The sequence below is a fragment of the Trichosurus vulpecula genome, chromosome 4, assembly GCF_011100635.1.
Source record: "Trichosurus vulpecula isolate mTriVul1 chromosome 4, mTriVul1.pri, whole genome shotgun sequence".
Lineage (NCBI taxonomy): Eukaryota > Metazoa > Chordata > Mammalia > Diprotodontia > Phalangeridae > Trichosurus > Trichosurus vulpecula.
The window spans coordinates 33,894,159-33,912,928 of NC_050576.1; the positions used below are offsets into that span (position 1 = coordinate 33,894,159).

Genomic DNA, 18,770 nt, shown 5'->3' on the forward strand with positions numbered 1-18,770 from the left:
ACTCCACCAACAGTGCATTAGTGTCTCAGTTTTCCCCTGTTCCCTCCAACATTTGTCATTTTCCTTTTCTGTCATTTTAGCCAATCTGATAGGTCTGAGGTGTTGTTGTGTCCCCTATTAAACTGTGAGTTTCTTGAGATCAGGGATGGCCTTTTGCATTTCTTTATCTCCCCAGCTTCAAGCACATAATAGGCACTTAATAAGTGTTAGTTCACTGACCAATAGCTGAGGTGAGGTGTGAAGCAGGGAAAGCTTTCTGGGAAAAGTCTTCTTCCCAGCTTTCAAGATGTAGAGGGAATTGAGGATTCTAATCAGTGCTGTCTGCCTTACCTCTAAATGAGGCTCTTTTAGCTTAAGATTTGGAGCTCACATGCTGACTCAGGAGCTCTTGGGCCTCACAGATCTCAGCTAGCCCTGGGCAGAGGATGACCAAGGACGTCTTCCCTCTTTTGAGATTCTTCTTCTCCCTTCTGTTTGTCCCAGGCAAAATGGAGATCATCACAGCACCTGTGTCCTGGGGTTTGTTGTGGGGATCAAGTGAAATAGTAAAGTGTTTTACAAACCTTAAAGCACTATATACACCCTAATGGTAATGATGGTGGTGACGGTGATGATGATGATGATGATGATGTAATTTTCCCTGGGGCCTGGAATCCCTTGATCTCAGGATCAAGGCCAGCAGTAAGGCCTTTTTTCATTCCTCATCCTTCTGGACCTCTCTCAAGCAGCCTTTGACACTTTCAATCATTCGTTTCTTCTTGATATTCTCTTCTCTGTAGGTTATTATGACACTACTTTCTCCTGACTCTCCTCCTACCTGACTGCTCCTCAGCCTCTTTACTGGATCTTCATTCAGGGCAATCTTCCTGGGTTCTGTTTTGGGCCCTCTGCTCCTTTCCCCCTTTACTACTCCTCACTTAGTGATTTCATCAGCTTCCATGAATTCATTTATTGTCTCTATGCTGATGATTCTCAGATCTACTTTATCTAGCCCTCTTCTCTCCTAACCTCTCATCTCTTTTCTCCACTTACCTATTGGACATCTCAAACAGGCTGTTCCACAGCCATTCTGAACTCAGCGTGTCCAAAACTGAACTATTTCTCTTTGCTCCTCTCCCCAGCCTCTTTCTAACTTTTCTGTTAATATGGATGGCACCACCATCCTGCCAGTCATCCGATTCAAAACCTAGGTGTCATTCTCCACTCTCTCCCACCCCCCTCCCAGGATCCAACAATTGCCAAGTCCTGTTGATTTTACCTTCTTAGCCTCTCTCCTGTACAGCTCCTTCTCTCCTCTAGCATTGCTACCACCCTTGTGCACATACCCGTCACTTCACCGCTAGACTCTTGCCATGGTCTTATGACTGTTTTTCCTGCCTCAAGTTTCTCCCTACTCTAGTCCATCCTCCACTCAGCTATCATTATTTTCCTAAAGAACAGGTCTGACCATGGTACTCCACTATTCAGGAGACCCCGAGAGTTCCCTATGACTTCCAGGATCAATATAAACTCTCCTGTTTGAATGTGTAAATTCTTCATAACCTGGCCCCTTCCTCTATTCAGGTCTTCTTACACTTTTCTTCAATCCTTGACACTGGCCTTCTGGTTGCTCCTCATACAAGACGCTCCATCTCTCGACTCTGCGTGGTGACCGGCTAGCCTCCATGCCTGGAATTCTCTCCCTCCTCATTTTTCTCTCTTGGTTTCTCTGGCTTCCTTGGGGTCCCAGCAGAAACTCCGCCTTGTACAGGAATCCTTTCCTGACCTGCCTTCATGCCAGTTGATGATTTTCAGTTGATCCTGTTTGTAGCTTAGTTGGACATTGTTGTTCGTATACTTCCTCACCCATTAGTTCTTCAAGAGTTCTTGAAGAGCCGGGCCTGTGCACTTGCCTTTCTTCAGGTCCTCAGCCTTAGCACAAGATTGGTGTGCATGACAAAAGCTTGTTTACTTGCTGATAGTATCTGCTTAGCACTCTGTGTGTCTAGTCCGTGCAGGAGAGTGGAGGACCAATGAGGGGAAGACACTGCCTACTCTTGAATTTCTAGTCTTTTAGAGACCTGAGTTCATTAGAATGGGATGGAATGAAGTAGATGGTATGCTGCACTCTTGTCATCCGGACCACAAGGAGAAAGTCATATGGGCTGGTGGCCCATAGACACTTGAGGCTGAGAGCAAGCTTGGTGTTACCGGGTGCAGCCTGCTGCTGAGTATTGGCCACTGCCTTGACTGTTTGTGAAGTCACCTTAGGAGGATTTAGAATTTGATTTGCTTTGCAGCCTCATGGCTTTTGACAGTGCCTTTAACGGGGAGATAGGTCCCTTCAGTGACTGTGGCCCGGCCCCCAACCTGCTCTACCTTGGTTTTGCCACTGACTTGCTTAATAATCTCAGCCCTCTTTGGGTCTTTAGTGAATGCACCCACCTGAAAGCCTTTCTTTGTATCTCTACTACTTAGCCGTACCAGCTCGTGATGGATGCTTTGCAAATGCTCATTGACTCGACTTCTCCGGTTCTGACTTTATGGGGAAGACAAGCCTGGGCATAACATATCAGAGCTGTGAATGGGTATAAGTGGCAAGGTTCCCTGTTGATCTGTAACCCACTGAAATATTAATAACTAAAATGACAGTGCTTTGTGGATTGCAGAATGCTCTAGAAGTCTGCCCCCTGTGTGTAATGAGCAGAAGAGGCCATTGCTTTTCAAAGCCATTTTCTCAGCAAGGGTGGTTCCTCTGAGTGAGACCAACACCCCCCCTCCCCTCCCACCCCAGCAATAGGTACCCTGGCCCTCTGCTAGCCAGGCATGGCTGCCTTCATCCTGTGCCTTTGATGACTTGGAGGCTCCTGGCTCCAGGAACCTTAGTCCATCCCGTTCATTTTATAGAGAAGGGAATTGATGCTCAAATAAGCTCAGGTGCTTGCCCAAGATTGTACAGGTAGCAAGTAGCAGAGCTGAAGTTAGGGTTTCCTGGGTTCTTTTGTTAGTGTAGCTACCACAGCACCTCCAAACTCTGCTCAGAATGTGGAGCTCTAAACTTAAAGTTACAGAATCGAGCCTGTCCTTTACCCAGCAATACCACTAGTAGCTCTGTACCCCCAAGAGAAAAAGAAAGAGAAAAAGGACCCATCTGCACAGCAGTACTGATAACAGCTCTCTTGTTAGAAGCAGAGAACTAAAAAACAAGGAGTGCACATGAATTGGGGAACAAATTCTGAACTATCAAATGGAATGGAAGATAATTGGGCTGTAAGAAATGAAGAAAAGGATGGTTTCTGAGAAATCTGGGCAAAACTTGTATGAACTGCTGCAGAATGAAGTGAGCTGAACCAGGAGAGCAATTTATACAGTGATGACATTGTAAAATAAACATGGCCTTGGAAAGATTCAGAAACTCTAATGAACACAGTGATCAGCCACAGTTCCAGAGGAGCAACAAAGCACGCTCCTTACCTCTGGTCATAGAGGCGATAGACACGGTGGGGGGAGGGGGTTGGGGGAACGCTACATGGCCAGTGCAGGAAATGGTTTTTCTTGACTATGCCTATCTGTCACTAGGAGTTAGTGTTTGTTTGTTTTCCTAATAGGGGAGGGTGGGAGGGAGAAAAAATAGATTTTTATTTATTGAAAAACATTATTTAAAAAAAACTCTGCTCAAAATATACCTGCATGCTTCCTTTCCAGATACTCCCATCCGCTACAGCCCTTTCTACCCCCAAAATTTGTCTTGTATTTATTTTATATATATTTTTCAAGATAGGTGATACAATGGATAAAGTGCTATGCCTCAAGTCAAGAAGGCCTGAGTTCAAATCTGGCCCCAGACATAGCTTCGTGTCTCTGGAAAAATCTCTTAACCACCATCTGCCTCAGTTTCCTCAACTGTAAAATGGGAATAATAACAGATCTTACCTTCCCAAGTTACTGTGAGGATCAAATAAGATAATACCCATAAAGCACTTAGTGCAGTGCCTGGCATACAGTAAGTGCTTAATAAATGCTTTCCTTCCTTCCTTCCTTCTGGCACCTCTCTGGGACTAGATATTACAGACAGGTGAGAACCTGCATTAGTGGGGGCAGTTTCCTCTCTCAGTGGGGATCCCAGGTTCGGTCCCATCCTCTATATTTTATATATACTTATTTGTATCCATGTGTTCTTCTCTGATAATAATAGATGCTACTGGAGGGCAGGAATGGCTTCATTTTTGTGTACTTCCAGTACCTGGAACATAATAGAAGCTCAGTAAATTCTTATGGGTTAAATGATCGCCTCCAGACTGAGAGATCTTGCAGTTATGGGGTTTTTTTCTTGTTTATAATGGCTTGTGCTGCTCTTGGATGGACTTCTCATCTTTGGGCCGAGGCAAAAAAAGACAACCCACCTCATTCTGATCTGAAGCCTGGATTTTAAATTCTAGTGGCTCAGCTTCTTTGGGACATTATCTAAGAAGCAGAGATGTGAGCATTCCATTCACTTCTGAGGGGTTGGACTGCGCTGGGCTGAGGGACCCACAAAGAGCCTTTTCTATCCCTCGAATCTGTTCACATAAACAGTGGTATTAACCCTTCAGCTCTGTGTCCCAATGACTTCCCTGCCATGCGCCAAGTATCTCTAGCTGAATATGCCTCCTTGTGGTGACACTTAGTGACTACGACTCTCAGAATGCCATATGCAGTCAGAGAAGCAAAAATGGCCAAGGTCCCAAAGAGTCATGGAAGAGTGAGGCTATGTGTAGGTACAGCCATTCTGACTTGGGATCGGTTGGTATGAACTATAAGGAGGATGTGTGCCTGGAAAAGGAGGGATGTGCAGTAATTGGGCTGTGGCTCACCCAAGCATGCAGGCCTCAGCCTGCCTGGGCCCTTTCCTCTCCATGACTCCTCCCTCTTGTTAGTCCCCAGCTTTGTGAAGACCCTTCAGCAGTCCTCTTGACATTGTATGGGTACAAATGGAGAATGCAGGCTGTTCGTCAGCTCTAGCTGCATGACCAGCCTACCTTCTTCTCTGGTCATCTAGCTCTCTGATAATGTCCTTTATGCCACACTTTTTGTCCATTCATGGTAGGGAACATATTATAACCTGTTCATTCTCATCACCTACTTCTCCATTGCCTTCTGGGTGCTGGCAGTCTGTACCTCACAACCATAGAGTATCACTGGAAGAACACGTCAGACACCAAGGACCCATGATTTCGTGGCTATAATAACTCTTACCACTGAAACAGATCTCATTCTGCCTATATTTATAGTCCTAAAGAATTGTCTGAACCTCAGGGAGGCTTCTGTGACTTTCTCCTGATCACATAGCCAGTAAGGGTCAGAAACAGGACTTGACCCTGAGTCTCCCTGGCTTGAAGTTCAGAATTCTGCCCACTCGCCTCCTTCTCCCATTTTGAGGGAGGGCTTAGGCCAACCATGCTTTATTTTTCTCCTGACTCTGCTTCTACCTCTCCAGATTTCACCACCGTGCTCCTACCAGCCATCTTCCTGCCATCTCTTACTGCTTTCCAGCCCTCATTTATGTATTGCCTTCCCACATTAAAATGTCAGCTCTTTGAGGGCAGACTTGCCTTTCCCTTTGCTTATGTTTACATACCCCATGCCTGGCACATACTTCATAAGTACTTGGACACAGTTGTTTTCTCCTTCAGTAGATGGTGAACTCCTTGAGGGCTAGGATAGTTTTTGCTGTTCTTCGTATCCCCAACTATAGCACAATACCTGGCACTTAGTAGGTATGTCATGATGCTTGTTAACTGACAGACTAATTAAAGACACCATGCCATTTCCCAAAATGGGACAGGGGAGGAGTGGGGGAAGGCAGCTAGGTGGTACAGTGGATAGAATGCCAGGCCTGGAGTCAGGAAGACTCATCATCCTGAGTTCAAATCTGGCCTTAGATACTTACTAGCTGTGTGACCCTGGGCAAGTCATTTAACCCTGTTTGCCTCAGTTTCTTCATCTATAAAATGAGCTGGAGAAGGAAATGGCAAGCCACTCTAGTATCTTTGCTAAGAAAACCCTAAATGGGGTCATGAAGAGTCAGGCACAACTGAAACAACTGAACAACAGATTTCCCAAAAGGATCCAAGCCCACTTTCCTTCTGTTCAGTTCAGGACTCAAGTCATTCTCCACCATAGGATATGTTTAAGGTCACCGGCTTTATGGGTTCTCTATCCAGTTGCCTGTCAAAGTCTAGCAATAAGCATTCTTCATCCATTGTTTTTGCCCTGAGGGACTCTAGATCTCAATTGGGGGTCCCAAAGTGTTGCTGGGTGCTAGCTATAGTGCAGAGCTATTTGTAAACAGGAAAATCTGGAGGATCTCACCCTTCCTTGGGAATCTCTTTTCCACTGGGACTCAGACTCACAAGATTTGGAGAGTTGGAAGGACTCTCAGTGGCCACCTAGTCGAACCCATGCATAAAAGGAGTCACCTATACAGCAGCCTAGACCACTAGGCATCCAACCACTGGTCGAAGGCAACCTGCTCCCCTGTTAGACAGTTCTAATTTATATTTCCATCTTTTAGCACCCTCTCTAAGCAAAAAAAAAAAATGCCTTGTATTTATTTCTATTTTGCGTATATTTTTCAAGACACAGATAAGTGGCACAATGGATAGAGTGCTAGGCCTGGAATTAGGAAGGCCTGAGTTCAAATCTGGCCCCAAACATAGACCCAAGCAAGTACTTCCTGACATTGAGCCTGACATTTGCCTTTTTGCACCTTCTACCCCTGGCTCCTGGTTTTGCCATCTGGGGCTTTAAATAAAGCAAATCTCATCCCTCTTCCACATGAGAGCTCCTCAGCCCTGTGAAGACCACTGACATGTCCCCTTGAGTCTTATCATCTTCAGGCCAGATGTGCTCAGCTCCATCCTTTCTGCCCTCCTCTGCATTCTCTCTGGCTTGTCAGCATCCTTAAATGTAGAGCCCAGAACCAAACCCAGCATTCCTGATTGAGGTCTGATAGGAGCAGAAGACGGGGCCTTCTCCTCTCTCAGTGCAGCTCAAGATGGCGTCACGTTGGCTGCCGCGTCACACTGTGGAATCATACAGAGCTTGCAGTCCACTAAAACCTCCAGGTCTTTTTTTTTCCCTCAAGAACTGCTGTCTAACCATCTCTCTCTGGTCTTGTTCTTGTAGAATTGATTTTTTGTAGCTAAGTACAAGGTTTTACATTTATCCCTACTTAAGTTTATCTTATTCATTTCTGCCTCATATTCTAGTATGTTAGGATCCTTTTGGATCCTGACTCTATCCTACCCAGCCTTGTGTCATTTGCAAATTTGATGAGCATGCTATCTATGCCCTTGTCCAAATTTTTGATAAAAATGTTAAATAGCACAGGACCAAGCACAGATCCCTGGGGTACTCCACTGGAGACTTCTGTCACATAGACATCGAGCCATTTTAGTCAATTGTATGATTGTGAAGATCTGATTTATTCTAGAATATGATTTGTGAAACCATGCCCTCTATGAAGATCGGTTACTCTCATAAAACTTTGTAGAAGTGAAAACATAGGTTTGTGGGTAGGTTTTTATTATATATATATATACATATATATATAGTAACAAAAGGGTCTGAAATTTCTTCCAAGCTTTCAGTATCCTCCAACACGGCCTTCTTTTTTGTATACTTGGTCTTGTCCAATTGCTCTTCCCATTTTTCTTTTCTTTTTTTTCTTTTTTTGGAGGGGAGATGTCTAGGCAATTGTGGTTAAGTGACTTGCACAAGGTCACACAGCTTGTAAGTGTGTCAACTGTCTGAGGCCAAATTTGAACTCAAGTCCTCATGACTCCAGAGCTGGTGCTCTACTCACTGCACTCTCTGTGTCTTCTTTTTAAATGCCCTTGGGATGATTTACTTCACTGAGATTCTCGCTGACTTTCTTTAAGGTCTTTTTTTTCCCTGCACTTTTTCTCACTGTTTTACAAGGTGAAACTGCTCATAATCTTCCTCCATCACCCTCCATAAGGTCTTACCAGTGAATTTTTACTCTACCTCTTTGTCATCCTCAGCTCTGCTTGACGAGGAAATAAGGTATTTTTTGTCTGAGGTAGTTTCTAGGCTCTTTTATTCTCTTTGATGTGACAATTAATTTATATCAGTTCAGTTTCCTTAGGAAACAGTAGTAGTAAGCCTAGTGTAGTGACCCACGCCTATGATCCCTGCTGCTTGGAAAGTTAGAAGCTAGAGGATCTCTTGACTTCTGTAGTTCTGAACTGCAATAAGTTAAAGCCAATCAGATGTCCACATTAAGTCTGGGACCAGTATGGTGAACTCATAAGAGCAGAGAGGCTACTAGACTGTCCAAAGAAGAGTGAGTTAACCCAAGCCCAAATGGAACTGTCAAAGATCCCAAGGCAGTCAGTAGTTAGATTGGGCTTGTGAGCGGCTGCTGTACTTCCAGGCTGGGGGGGATATGGAAACCCAGAGGAGAAAGAGGAAGGAAAGAAAAAAGAAATGTTACTAGTCTGTGTCAATGTCATGTCTTTCATCCATTTCCCAATTTTTTTTTTTCCAGCAGCAGTATCTTGTTCCAAAAAAAAAAAAGGTGGTAATTGTTTCAGTTGCAAGCTATACTTTTATTATTTCTTCATGTTTGACATTCTTTGATCTTTAACAAATCAGTGTTCTGAATAGACACAAAGAGCTTATTTGAAAATCATTTCCATGTTGTAACTAGATGTTTCTTGTCCAAATCATTGTGCTTTTTTTTCTAATGTCATTTGCTGTTCACCATTTCCAGTACATCCTGCCTCTTCTTGAAGAAAGTAATCATGATATGTAGATGTGCTATGATCCACAGCCCTTTGATGTTCTTTTTCCCCTAAATCATGTTTTTCAATATACTTTTTGTCTAGATGAACATCTGCTTTGAAATCGTAGAGTGTATATATATCATGCATAAAAACATAATGCAATAGAACTTTTGTGTTACTTTTAATCTGGAGGATCTTAGCATGTTCTTCATAGAATATCTGTCTTTTCATCTTCTGTAACAGATATGTTAACTGCAGTTATTTTAACTGCAGTCTTTTGCAAGGGTTTAACGTGAAAAATGTAATGCAAGATGACCAAATGTCCTTTGAAATAATATTTCCTGTTGCCTTTGGATGGATAATAAAAAATACTTGGCCAGTTCCTTTCTTTGCCTCTCCAAGCAGAAGCTGTAATCCACTCTTCCACTGAGTCAATGCTTCCTTTTGTCTTCTAGTTTCCTCTTAATAAAAGACATACTAAAATTTGTATAATTCAGTATCTTTGACAGTGTATCCACTTGTTGGTCACTGGACAAAGATCTCATATTTAGAGTGTTGTTTAGTCGTTTTCGATGTGTTTGACTTTCTGTGGCCCCATTTGAGGTTTTCTTGGCAGAGATACTGGAGTGGTTTGCTGTTTCCTTCTCCAGCTCATTTTACAGATGATGAAATGAGGGAAACAGGGTTAAGTGACTTGCCCAGGGTCACACAGCTAGTAAGTGTCTGGGGCTAGGTTTGAACTCAGAAAGAAGAGTCTTTTTGACTCCAGGCCTCTATCCACTGTGCCACCCAACTGCCCCATATTTAGAATACTGAAAGCCCAACTCCTAGAAAAAGCTATTTGCTTCTGCTTTTTCACCTTCTTCTCACTTCTCAGTGTCTCACAATCTGAGTCCTGTCTAGCCACAGACTTCCCTAGCACAGTAGAGGACAGCTGAGCTTTATCATTGACACGATAAGCCCCAGCAAAGTCTCTCTGCCTGGGCAAGCCATTTCCATGACCTACCTCACTTTACATGAACCAACCTATTGAGATCTTTTTGAGTCCTGACTCTGCCGTCCAATGTGTTGTCTATCCCTACCAGCTTGGCTTCATTGACAGATCTGATAAGCATGCCCTTGATAAAAAAATTTATCTGCATCACAAGCCAAAAACCTCTCCCTGCATATCTCCTAGAGCCCTCCCTCTAGGCTGATGCTGACCCACTGATGAGACTTTTGGTTCCAGCCATTCAGCCAGCTCTGGGTTCCCCTAACTACTGTAATCTAGCCCACTTCTGTCTAACTCGTCCAGAAGATAGTATGGAAGAACTCTGTCAGTCATCTTACTGAAGTCCAGGTGGGTGCTACAGTGTACCAATGGCATTCCCTGATGGAGTCTGGCAACCCTATTGAAAAAGGGAGTGAGGGTGCTATAGCTTGGGGATTACTGCTTCCTTTTTCTCAGTGCTAATAAATCATCCTTTGATAATATACTCTAGAATTTTCCTAGAAATCAAGGTCAAGTCACATCAGTAAGCTTTCTTAAGACAGACCCTATGCCAGATGTTGTGCTAAGTTATCAGAATACAAATATAATCAAAAAGCAAGACAGTCCCAGCCCTCAAGGAACTTATATTCTAATGGGGGAAGATAGCACATAAAAGGAATCTGGACAAGGTTGAGGAAGGGGAAATGTTGGTATCCTGCATTGTAGACAGTCTCAGAGGAGAGTCAGGAGTGCAGCCTTCAAGGAAGGTCATTCTCACTGGCCTGGAATTTTTGGTGGGAGTTCTTTACCTGGAATCCATGGCGAGATTTCATGGGGTCTATGAACTTGGGTGGGGCGGGGGGAAATGCATCTTTATTTTGATATAATTTATTTCTTTTATAATCCTTTGTGTTTTATACATTTAAAAACATTCTGAAAATGGAACTCCATGCCACAAAAAGGGTTAAGAACCATTGAGATTTTACCTTCTTCTCTTTTTTTGAAAATTGAGATATTTGCCTTTCCTCTGTCCTGTGGTACAGCATTCCCTCTGGTTATTCAAAGATCGCTTACCCTGTTCAGCCGTCACAGCAGCCAGGCCTCTCAGTTCAGTCTGGGCCTGGTGACCCACACTCAGCCAGGGTGACCTGACGCTCTTCACTGTCTCCCTGTGAGCTTGGGTTTTGAATTCCTGTTGCCCATTTTTGAGCCATCTTTCTGAGTTCAGTGGTCAGACCCCCTGGCAGAGAAAGCAGAAGAAGCATCTGAGTTGAATTGTGAGAATGAGTTGTGCCATCTGTCTCTGGGGCATAGCCTTTCTTTTGACCGTTTTTTAAAAATTCAGCATTACAAAAAGAAGCCCTTTGATGGGGAGGGAGGGATTACCTCTAAGTCCTACCTGACCTTAATTCTGAGCAAGCAACCCCACAGAGGGTAGAACTGCCAGAAAGTTGTCTCTTTAGCCTCTGCTGATGACACAGCTGTCAATCCAAACCTATTTAGGAGGCTGCAAGCATCCCAGACAAAATCTTGACTGGCCCTGGTCCAGAATTGTTATTATTATTAATAATAACAGCATTTAGAGATCACTTCAAAGTTTGCAAAGCACTTGGCAAATATTATCTCCTTTTATCCTCACCTCAACCTGGGAAGCAGGTACTGTTACTTTTATCTCCATTTTACAGAGGAGAATACTGAGGCAGACCGAGGTTGCCTGAGTCGCCATGGGTCACACAGCTAGTAGGTCTCTGAGGCCATATTTGTACTCTGGTCTTCCTGACATCAGGTCTAGCACTCTGTCCACCGTGCCCCCAGCTGCCACCAAAGTGTCCTCTGGCTCAGGGACTTTGTGTGACTTCTCTCACAGCATTGTTATGAACCAGATGGTCTCTCTGAGCATTTGAAGGATATGGAGAAGCTGGAGGACAGCCAGGATAGGGATGGATCCAGGAGGACTCTCTTGTGGAAGGAGGGATGAGCTGCCTGGCCCCAGGAAACAAACTCCACCTGGGAGAGCTGCTCCAGAGGCATGGGCTGCCTCAGCACGTTACCATTTCTGCTTCCCTGTGGGGCTTCAAACAAAGATGAAATGACCCCTTGTCTACATTTTGTTAGGAAATATATACTCAGGTTCTGACCATGTCTGGTGACCTCTGATAGCTTCCCCAAGTCTGCCTGTGACCTTCAGGGATCCTAGGCTGATCCCAACATCATCAGTTTTCTGAATTCTCTACAACCTTCAGTGTTGCCTCAAATTGCACTGAATTTGGTGTGAGACTGTGTGGGGCCTCAGTTAGGCTCCTGCCCACCCTGGCTTGGCAGAAGACATACAAGTTGGGCTACCTCTGCCATATCCCACAGTGGGGTCTGAACAAGGATGTACCCTGGCCAGCTCTCCTGGGACCATCCTCTGTTTCTCAGAAATACCTGCATTTCAGAACACATTTCTGCACCAGCAAGGTTGGCAGGCTTAAGCTCTGTGTGGCATACCTAAGCTAGTCATGGGAAATAACATGGTTGTGAATTTAGGTGGGCTTACAAGGGCGGGCAGGGCAGGACCTTTAGTTAAGAGCTCTTCATGGTGCCATAATGATCAAGGCTATATTGAGAAAGCACTTCTTTAGTCATTTAACATGATTTCAGTTGATTTCCACAACACTCCTCTAAGCCAGTTAGCACAGGTGAGATTTAGCCCAGCTTTATAGGTAACAAACAGGTTTAGAGAGGTTCAAAGTCCTAAGTGGAAGAGCTGAGGTTTGAATCCAGGGTTGTCTGCATCCCCCTCTCTGCCTTGAAGCCTTCTTGCTGCCTAGTGGAGGCTGGCCCTGTCTGAAGGAGCCCCGTGGAGTTAGCTTCTGGGTAAACAGGTTCCATCTGAATAGTGATCAGTGACTAGGACAGACAAATAAGAGTAACTGATCCTTGGCCCTTTATCCTGGTGGAAGGATGGGCTCTGGGATAGTGCCTGTGATGTGCAAGCTGAGAAACTCTGTTCAAGAGTCAGGTGGAAGCTGAGTATTCTCCAGGGTGGTTTAAGGTAAGCACAGGAACTTGGATCCTGGATCAATGGGTGCTTTGATTCAAGATAACAAAGACTGATAGAGCCCCTCTGTAGATAGGCACCACGGCCAAGCTGCCTAACAAGGGGTGGGTGATTTTCCAGGGTCATAAAACAACTAAGACTTTAAATGTGGTCTTGAAGGCCAGAGCCTGAGTCCTGGGACTTGGTGTTTTACCAGAGGAAGAGCAAGGTCTCTCCTGTGGGATTTAGAGGTGATTAATATAACACTGGGGACTGGGATCAGAGGTGAGCAAGTCTGATTCACTCCCCTCTTCTTGACAGGCCACCTGTGAATGGGGGCATTGACTGCCCTTAGGAAGACTTCCCTGGCAAGTGGTTAGGGCCATGTCCCCTGGGGGACCAGTGCCAAGGCCTAGGCTGCCAGTTTGGGTGGTGAGAAGTAGAAAACAAAACTGCTGGCTCCTTGTGGGTCAGCAGGAGAAATGGAAATGTGGGCTCCACTGGCAGATGCCCAGGGAGATGCACAGTGTGGCCCAGAGAACCAGTTGGGGTCAGACAGGGCTTCATTGGCCCCAGAATTGACTCACTGAGTCAGCCATCCTGACCCCGACTTCCTCATGGTGAGGGAGAGCTGGCAAGCTCCTGCATTGGGGATGGGGAGGGGAGGCTGGAGGGGTGCTGTGGCAGGCAGGGGCCCAGCTGGTGGGGCCCCAGTCTGAACTGGGTTATTTTGGACGTCATTTTTCTTAGGCTGTTTCAGTTATTGCCACAAGTCAGTTGGCAAAATACTTCAGTTTATCTGTATGCTTAACAGTTCCTTAAATCCAGCTCTGACTGTGACAGTGTCATGCTGAAAAGCCTTCAGTGTTCTCCATTGCCCTGCTTTCCTCAGCCTGGCATGATCTGTGCTCCCCACACCTTAACTGTGCATGTTTGTCTATATGACTCCTGGCCCGAGACTAGCTTCTGTCTGCTCCCTGCCACCATCCCCACTTGGTGAACTTCTGCTCATCCTTTCAAGCCAAGTTTCACTGGGGGCCTCGTTATAAGTGAGCTTTCTTTCCCGAGACCTTGTGGGCCTTTTGGCTTTGCCTCTCTCACCTTTTTCTGTTTCCTATTTGTTATTTGTGCTCATATCTCATGTCCACTATTAGACCATCTGGGCCATCTCTGAATCTCTCCCTACACCCTAGGGTCCAGTAGCCATCTAAAGCTTGTTAAGGAATAGATGGTTTTGAGCACCTGCATTCCACATGCAAGGTGCCTTGAGGGCTCCAGAGATGAGTAGTGTTCTCTGTTGATGGGGGGCTCCTGGTCTTATGGCAGATAAGCCCCCAACATGGAAAGGAAGACAAAATGTATTACAGCTTGTAGCTAACAGAGAAGCCCAAGTGCTTTAGGAGCTCCGTGGCTAACGGGATCACCTGTGGCTTCATGGAAGAGGCAGCAGTGGGGACAACAGGAGGGATTGGGGTCCAGACCTACAGATTCAGGGAGTTGTGAGAAAAGGCCAGGTGGTAGATTAAGTGAGCAGGCTGCTGTGGCCAGTTCCCAAAGTACTTAGACTGGAGTGGTGAGAAAGATTGACAGGCAAGTTGGGACCAGACCCTGGAGAAAGGCAGCACCTGGTTGAAGTGCTGACTTCAGTAGCCAGTGGGGAACCAAGGCTTGCTGCTCTCAGGATCAGGGGGCCTGAAGCCTCAGCTCTCTCCCTGGGTTTCCAGTCCTCCTGGGGAGTCAGAGCCATTTCCTTGAAGCCAGAAGCTGTGGCTGCAGATGGCTGTTGATAGACTTTCCAGGGCAGGGGGGGTGGGGTGGGGTGGGGAGATTGCAAGGGGAGAATGCATAGCCTGGCAACTAGATAGAGACATGCCGAAGTAGCAAGGGGGCAGCTGTGTAGCACCTGGACAACCCACATCCCCTGTCTGGGTCTCAGTTTCCTTATCTGTAAAATGAGGGGGTTAGACACAGTGGCATCTGCTATCCCTCAAATCCCATGATCCTGTGTGTCCTGTATGTGCTGTTAGAATGGGGAAGGGAGGACAGTGTGTTCAGAAGGTCAGACTAAACTGTCTTGTTTTCTCCTCTTTTTGTAATACAGAACTGCCTGATTAAGAATGAGGAGAACAGTTACTCTGCTGTGGTGGCTGACTTTGGCCTGGCCGAGAAAATTCCTGACTGCAGGTAGGTGACCCTTCAGAAGAGAAAGACTCAGGCTCGCCCTGGGCCTTGGCATTCCTATGTGCTCCGAGCTGACACCCAGCCTCCATGCTCCCTGCCACTCTCCAGGCAGCCCAGGGCTTCCCCAGGCCTTTAGGTAGCTCCTATGTCTCTCTCCCTTCCCACAGTACAGGAAGTGAGAAGCTGGCAGTGGTGGGCTCACCTTTCTGGATGGCACCGGAGGTTCTCAGAGATGAGCCCTACAATGAGAAGGTGAGTGTGAGGGTCCCTGCGTCAGGGGCTGGGGAGGCTAGTGGAGGCTCCCTTCAGGAGCTGGTCCCTGGAAAGGTAACAGGAGGCACAGACTGAGTTGTGGCCAACTCTGGGGCTGTTCAGAAGGGCCTGGTCTGGCCTGTAGCTTTGAGGGGGGAGGTGCTGATGCTTTACTCTGCCCTTTTTTCTCTGGGTGCCCTCCCCAGGCTCATCACCCCCTAATGTGGCTTCCAGAATGAAGTAGGATATACTGTACAGGATCTGGGAACATGGTGAGTGGGAGGGTGGGGGAGCTGACTTGCCATCCCCGTCACTCTACAGGCTGATGTGTTCTCCTATGGGATCATCCTCTGTGAGATCATTGCCCGAATCCAGGCCGATCCAGACTATCTGCCCCGGACAGAGGTGAGTGAGCCCTGGGCCAGGATGGGTTGGGGAGGATGAAGCCCCAGGGCAATGCTTTCTTGGGGGAGGGCTGAGTGTTGCAGATCTCCACCAGCTTCCTCCGTGTTCGTTCACAGAACTTCGGCCTGGACTATGATGCCTTCCAGCACATGGTGGGAGACTGTCCCCCAGACTTCCTGCAGCTCGCCTTCAACTGCTGCAATGTGAGTTCCTCCTCTCCAGGGCTCAGAACCCTAGGGTGAGGCAGGCCTCAGGGGCCCCCACTTGGCCTGTCTCTGAGCTCCAGTCGTCTCACCAACAATCCTCCTTTCAATGCCATCCCCCACCAGGAAGCCCATGTCACTTGTGGATAGCTCTAATGGCTAATGACTGAGTTGTGGTCTGCCTCTGTGCACCTCCAAGGGCTTCCAGGGAATCCATGTCTACTCTTAGGTCCAAGAGGGACCAGGCTGTCAGTCAGTCAACAAGCATTTATTGATCATTTACTATATTATGTGTCAGGCACTGTACGAAGTGTCTTGGGCTGTTTCAACAATCTGACTAGCAGCTGTTGTGGGGGTGAAGGACCAACACAAGCCCAACAAGCATGCTGCCAAAGCCCAGGTTCTTTTGATCTGCTTTACTAAGGAAAGCAACGTTAAAGGGGTTGACAAGCTTACTTTAATTCAGCATACAAATACCATTCACGTAGTTCAGGGGAGAAAGTCAGTACCCTGAACTTGGGAGCAAAATACAAATTACAGACATTGACAGACAGACCTTGTCTGATTCAAATCCCAATACATAGTTACCAGAGTTTAACAAAGTCCCAGCATCTGGGTGTATGAGCTGGAGGGCTCTTAGCTACAGCTGCCCAGAGTCTCCACACCACCATGAGTGAGAGCCCTGCGCAAATGGCTCTGTCTTCTCTTCTTATACCATTTCAGATGTCATCAAACGTCATCTGAATGACCAGAACTTAGGCTCCTATGATTGGCTCTTGAGTTAGCCTCTCCCTTTAGTACCCTGGGAGCTTCACACCCACATAGGCTTAGCACCGAATAGGGGTTTGGGCCTGGGGCTTAGCACCTAGTAAGACTCAATAAAATACACTGAATTAATCAAAGGAAACAAAAGTCAAACTCTTCAAGAGCACTTGGTTGAACTGAGTGCTAAGAGCCCATTTTGCTTACCAACACATGGGCACAAAGGCAAAAACATGCTCCCTGCTACTGGGGGCAATGGGGGAGACAACATGCTAAACAAACACGTAATTTACGGTATTTAGTGAACCCTGGTGGCTCCTTATCACCTCCAGGACCAAACACAAAATCCTTTGGTGTTCAAAGCCCAACATAACTTGGCCCCTTCCTATATTTCCAGTCTTCTTGCTCTATGTAACCCATCTATGCACTTTTCCATCAAGTGCCCCTGGCTTCCGGGCTAGTCTACAAACACCACACTCTGGCTCCCAGCTCTGGGCATGTTCTCAGGCTGTCCCCGGGCCTGGACCACTCTTCCTCCTCCTCTCCACCTCCTGCCTTCCCTGGCTCCCTTCAGGCCCCAACTCAAATCCCACCTTCTACAGGAAAACTTCCCCAGCCCCTCCTCATGCCAGTGTCTGCGCCCTGGATGGCACTGGATGCTACAGAGTCGTTTGCATGTTGTCTCCCATGTTAACCTGGGGGCTCCTAAGTGCAGAGACAGTGCTTGGTACATAGCATGCACTTCTTTGATGTTTGTTGACTGACTGTGCATGGCCCTATACTGCTGGTTGGGTAAAGACATCAGTGCCACACTCATCGAATAGCAGATGAGCCCACAATGCATTGCAGGGGGGTGGGGAGAGGTAGTGGACACACAAGATGACAGAGCTTGAAGCTAAAAGGGTCTCAACAGGAGACAACAGGTCAAGTTCTGGAGGATAAAGGCACCAAAGTCACCTTCGTAGGTTTAGGATAGTGGGGATCCTGACTAGATGGACAGCATCTTGCCTGGGAAAGAGCCGGAGGTCCTAGTGGACCAGGATCTCACTCACACACCAGTGTCTTCAGGCAGACGAAACCTTGTATACTGTGGGGCTGCATTCAGGAGGGCTAAAGAGGCGAGAGTTGGGCTGTCTTTGGTCCTCATCAGGCCTCCTCTGGAGCACTGGGCTCTGAGAAGAGCTTTGGATGGGTTGCAGAGTGTCCAGAGGAGGGCAGGCAGGAGGGGGAAGGACCTGGGCTTCATGCCATGGGAGGCTCAAGGGCAGGACCTGGGGGATGTTTAACCTGGAAAGCAGAACATTCAGGGGGGGCCCCCAGAGGATCCCCAACTCCAGGGCGTTGAGAGGCTGTAATGGAGAAGGGTCAGCCTTGCTCTGCTTGGCCCAGAGGGCAGAGCCAGGAGCAAAGGGAGAAGTCTACAGAGAGGCCCACTGAGCTTGGAGGTCTAGAAGAATTTCCCAACAATAAGAACCATCCCTGGGTGGGATGGGCTGCCTGGAGAGGTGATGATCTCCCTGTCCTTGGAGGTCTGCAAATAGAGGCCACTTGTTTCTGGGATGGAGAAGAGGGCGGTCTTATTCCCACTGAGCTCCCTTCCTATGATAAGATTTTGTGATGGAGAAACTGAGGCTCAGAATGAGAAAGTGACGGCCAGTGAGGCCCACCTCACAGCAAGCAGTAACGTCTTCTGCATCCACAGTTATGTGTCACTTTCCCTCTGTGAGATTGTAAGTGCCTTGAAGGCAAGGATTCTCTGCCTTTCTTTGCAGCCCTAGAGCTTTGCCTCCTGCCTGGTCCTGACGAAGGCTTCATGGGAGAGGTGACACCTCCAGAAATGGAGGCGGATGTATGTTTGAGGTTGCGTGAGAACGGCTGACCTGAGGCCCTCCTGGCCCTGAAATTCTGTCAATCGTAGTTTTCTGCTGAGGACAGAACCCTCCCCCAGCCCCAGAGGAAAGCTGGCTGTGGGTTACTGGGGTTCATTCCTCCCCACCCCCTCCCACTTCCCACTGCTGTGTTCACAGATGGACCCAAAGCTCCGGCCCCCCTTTGCTGAAATTGTGAAGACCCTAGAAGAGACTCTGAGCTGCTTACAGGAGGAAGACCTAGAGAAAGACAGAAAGCCCATGTCCATTGCCAAGGGTAAGAGTCAGCGGGAGCCCTGAGGAGGAATGGGCCCTGGGGAACATGGGCGGGTTGGCAGC

General features: G+C 47.0%; 1 protein-coding gene across 1 annotated transcript in view; it reads left to right on the top strand.

The window, feature by feature from the left end:
• TESK2 (testis associated actin remodelling kinase 2) overlaps window positions 1-18,770 on the top strand; it is a 132,127-nt gene that overhangs the window by 111,470 nt on the left and 1,887 nt on the right. The window contains exons 6-10 of the mRNA XM_036755288.1: window positions 14,862-14,944; window positions 15,109-15,193; window positions 15,515-15,598; window positions 15,715-15,801; window positions 18,591-18,708. Of these exons, the coding sequence (XP_036611183.1) occupies window positions 14,862-14,944; window positions 15,109-15,193; window positions 15,515-15,598; window positions 15,715-15,801; window positions 18,591-18,708 (457 nt within the window). The remainder of the gene's footprint in view (window positions 1-14,861; window positions 14,945-15,108; window positions 15,194-15,514; window positions 15,599-15,714; window positions 15,802-18,590; window positions 18,709-18,770) is intronic.